A 4,542-nucleotide genomic window follows, 5' to 3' on the forward strand; every position below is an offset into this window, starting at 1 on the left:
GATGAGTGAGCCTTTCTGTTTGCTTCCAAGCCCTGGGCTTGGACCTTTTCCCAACAAATAGAATGGACCTGCCCTCAGGATGGGAAACTGGATGTAGCATGGGTCATCCCAACCTATTAGAAACAGTTTTGGCTTTGAATGAGGGCACTCGGAGGATACTCCAGAGTGTCTTGAAGCTTACATTCAGGTCTTTTCCTCCCTCCAAAATGAAAACATATTTAAAAAATTTCTTCTGTTAATGCATGACCATTGTAAATATCTGATATACTCAAATTCTTTATGTATTTTTCCTAGGTCTTTTAAAGTTGCTGTGACTCGTGTAAATTATATACAACCACTTTACTTTCTTTAAATTATATACAACTTACTTTAAATTATATACAACCACTTTAGTTTTGTACTTGATTAAAATTTTTTTCTCAGTAAACAACAGTAGTTTACTTACTGAATAGTTTTCTTCTTTTCTGTATTTCATTCCTCATTTATTTTTCTGATCTGGTTTAATTAGCTAGACTCTGCAGAATGATGCAGATATTGAGAGATGTCCTAATCCAGGTTGTAAGCATGTTACCAATGTTTTGCCGTCAAATGCACCCTTTGCTGTTGTTCTGATCATTTCATTCATGTCAAGGATGGATTCCTCTATTCAAATCCACTACTTTAAGAGAGTCAGAAACAGATGCTAAATTTTACCAAATTATTTCTCAACATTTGTGGGTGAGATTACTTTTTCTTTTTTAATCTGTTAATAAAATGGTTGCAGTAATTGATCTGATGTTCAAAACCTTGCATATCCTAAAAAAAAAAAAAAAAAAAAGCGGCCTCTGGGTAGTATGTATTATCTGTTTAGTATATAGTGATTTAAATTCCCGCAGGTTCAATAAATGAGTTTTTTCATTTGATCAACTTTCTTTGTTCTTTCATAACCCTCTAGTTCTTTCAAAAACTTCACCCTAATACTTGTTGGTATTTATTCTTAAATTTTCAACAAGAATATTAAGACTTTTGCTGCCCTTCAGTATCAGTGCAATGGACTGTATTTATAGGAACCCTTCCCACCATATCCGATGAAGCCTTTAGGGGTGTAACTTTCTCTTTCTTCATTTCCCAGCTAGATGAATTCATCTAGAATTATAAATGGAGCTCTGTCATTGCTTCATCATCATTATTCACCTCGACACGATTGCTAATAATTCCATCATGTATTCATCTTTGCAAAATCAGTATAAGAATTGACTAGACTTGATCGGTCCTATGTATTTCATCATTCCCCACTGTTTATTCTATCACTTCCTTTCAATTTTTTATTTTTAACTGTTTGTTGGGACAGCATTCTAAATAAATTATTTTCATGAAGAGATTGTATGGATATGTGCTTTCTATGCTTACGCATGACAGCAAGTGGCTTTTAAACCCTTGTATCTGTGCAAAGATAAGGAATGTATAGAATTCAGGATTCACAACCCATTTCCTTTCCCTCAGAACTTCAAAAACCTTATTCTGCCAATGTCTACATTTAGGGTTGGGGAACAGCAGGCCATTGGCAGACTCTCATTCCTTATTAGGAAATATGCTTTTCTTCTGTGGAAAAGTCTGCAGGATTATTTTGGTATGTATAGGAATTAAAATTTATCTTTGAATCTAGGTAGGTGGGTCTTTTGCTATAATTTCTTACTGGGTATTTGATGAACTTTTTATGAACAAAATATCTAAAACTTCTATTCCGTGAAAAAATTTTTAGTTATTATTCATCTTTCATCTGCTCTGTGTCCTTATGAATTCCATACTGAATCCAAGTAAGTGGGATTGTTTCCCCTGAGCAAATGTTCTTATTTCTCAGTTATCTTTTCTCCTAGCCTCCTTTTTTAGACTGCTCTTGTTGATTCAATACCCTCTTGAATTCCACTGAAAAAAACTACTGAGAATTTTCTTTAATTTCAGACCATCTTCCTGAAATAACTCTTTTTCAGCAAGGGCTGGTTGCTTTGAGTGGTAGTTTGTTTCCTCTCTGTTGGATTAAAAATTCATATCAACTGTCAGAGGTTTTCTACTTTGCCCATTCTTTTAGTTGCGCTTCTAGATGGATAACTCTAGGGAATTCCTCACCAGTCATGAAGGCGATTGCTATGCATCTCTTCCTTCATCTCTGAGCACCGCCACCTCTCCCTCTAAACACTGACCGCGTGGCTCTGGGGATTCTTAGGTACAAAGGCAAGTGATGGTCACCTCTTGGCTGCATGCTCGGTCAAGCCAGGTCAGGTATTTAATAGAATTTATTTGATTACCCTCCACATCTCTCAGTTTCCACAATCCTCTGATGACCCATGGGAAGCCAGTGTTTTCTAGGGAAAGAAGCCAAGGATGAATAACATTTTCAGAAAAGGAAAAGAAAAAGGCCTGAACCTTTTACCTTTGCATCAGTCTGCCACACCTTGTTTTTCTCTCAGCTCCAAGGATGTAAATGATTTTCTGATTGGGCCCTTGGTTAAGGGCAAGGGAAAGAGGCTAATTATGGAGACATAGGAAGAGAATGATTCAGGAAACAGTTTTAAGAATTAAAATGACAATAAAAATAAAGTACAATGAGGATAAAGATAAAAATATTACTATTGTTTGATATGGAGTAGGAAGAGCTGACAGGTGACCATAAAGGTATGGACCCATTCAAATATGGTCAGCGAGTGAGCCAAGGAGTGACTGAATTATAGACTATGAAAAGCTCTATAGAGCAGAGCTTTTATGAATTAGAAAATAAAACTTGAAGAGTTACTTTTCTTTGACATCAATTTGTTTACTATGCATGGAAGATACAGAGAAGTAAAAGACTAGATCAGCAAGAATATACTTTTGTATAATTGCCTAGAGATTGATGGGAAAATTCACACTGACTGCTTTTCTATTCACACAGAGTTCTTGGGTATAATGAGGTTTTGTGTAATTATATGTACCTATGGAAACTTGCATGAACTTATCCCTTCATCTTATGCTCTTGAGACCCTCAGGTGAACTATCAGGACCCCTCCACCATCACCAGGTGAAGCGTTTCTGAGTCACCAGGTTCCTCACAGCAGCCTTCACATCCTTGTTCCTGAGGCTGTAGATGATGGGGTTGAGCATGGGGGTCACCACCCCATAGAAGAGGGAGGTGAGCTTGTCTTCAACATCCTGTTTGTCTGCCCCCAGAGGGTCCTTGGATTTGGGCTTTCCATACATGAAGAGGATGGTCCCGTAGAAGATGACCACAACTGTGAGGTGGGCAGAGCAGGTGGAGAAGGCCTTTTTCCTCCCCTCAGCTGAGGGGATCTTCAAAATGGTAGCAATGATGAACACATAGGAGAAAAAGATGAACAGAACTGGGATGCCCAGAAAGATCACATTGGTCATCGCCATACTGATTATATTGATGGAGATGTCAGCACAGGCCAACTTCAGGACAGCCAGGATCTCACAGGTGAAGTGGTTAATGACGTTGTCCCCACAGAAGGGCAGTCGCATTGCTAGGGATGTCTGCACCATGGCACTGGTGCTTCCAGCTACCCAGGAGCCAGCAGCCATGGGCACATAGACAGCCTTGCTCATGACCTCAGGGTATCTTAGAGGGTTGCAGATGGCCACATAGCGATCAAACGCCATCATGCCCAGAAGCACACACTCTGTGGCCCCCATGGCAAAGGAGAGGAACATCTGCACAGCACAGGCTGAGAAGGGAATGGTTTTCCTGGGGGTCAGGAAGCTGTCAAGGATGAGGGGGACTGAGGAGGTTGTGTAGCAGATATCCAGGAAGGAGAGGTTCCCCAGGAAGAAGTACATGGGTGTGCGCAGGCGGGAGTCAAGGATGGTCACCAGGATGAGGACCCCATTGCCCAGTAGGATCACCAGGTACATGAGCAGGATGAGCACAAAGAACATTTTCTCCAGCTTTGGGTGGGCTGAGAGGCCCAGGAGAATGAACCCCACCAGGGGGGAGGTCTGATTGGATCTGTCCATAGTGTCTCCTCTCTGTCACCTGTTTGAACTCAAAAAGCCAACTTCATGATTCTCTGATACCCAAAGAGGCCAGAAAACCAGTGAGGAAACTTGTCCTGCTGAGCGCTTAGAGAACTCTTCTAGCAATCTGGGCAGTTCTTTGTGTTGTTCTAAGTAAAATGGAGAGAAATTTTTCAAAATCTACTTTATGATGTTTGGCTGCCCATGAAAGTGTTACCAGATTGGGTTGAATTTTTCTAATCATGTTCAAGGTTGATGTCACACATTTACTTCAAGTTATACCATGTATGGCCAATTTATTTTCATCAATTTTTTGAGAAGTGTTACATTCCCTTTGTATGATTTCACCTGCTTTGGGGCACAAGACTGGTGGAAATAACTGATCTCCTTTGTGCTTAATTCCTGACCATTCCCCTCCAAGCATTTTTGGATGTTACCTTTCTCCTCTTTCACAGTTCCCTCTCTTACAGCCCCCAAGCCCCTGGGATATTCATTCATTTATTCCTTCGCTCACCTTCCAAAGCTCCTCAGAAGCATTTACCCAAAGAGCTGGCC

General features: G+C 40.2%; 1 protein-coding gene across 2 annotated transcripts; it reads right to left on the reverse strand.

The window, feature by feature from the left end:
* Positions 1-437: 437 nt before the first annotated feature.
* On the reverse strand, positions 438-4,041 carry OR13C7 (olfactory receptor family 13 subfamily C member 7). Of its 2 annotated transcripts, XM_059888934.1 has the most exons (2): positions 3,055-4,041; positions 438-464 (listed from the first exon to the last, which is right to left on the reverse strand). In XM_059888934.1, exons 1-2 carry the CDS (start codon positions 3,985-3,987, stop codon positions 438-440), a joined length of 960 nt encoding a protein of 319 aa, XP_059744917.1. In that variant the 5' UTR covers positions 3,988-4,041. The 2 variants fall into 2 exon arrangements, with proteins under 2 accessions (XP_059744917.1, NP_001377599.1); NM_001390670.1 differs by lacking the exon at positions 438-464 and having other exon boundaries at positions 3,028-3,987.
* Between the last annotated feature and the right edge of the window lie 501 nt (positions 4,042-4,542).

This window comes from Bos taurus, chromosome 8, assembly GCF_002263795.3.
Source record: "Bos taurus isolate L1 Dominette 01449 registration number 42190680 breed Hereford chromosome 8, ARS-UCD2.0, whole genome shotgun sequence".
Taxonomy (NCBI): Eukaryota; Metazoa; Chordata; class Mammalia; order Artiodactyla; family Bovidae; genus Bos; species Bos taurus.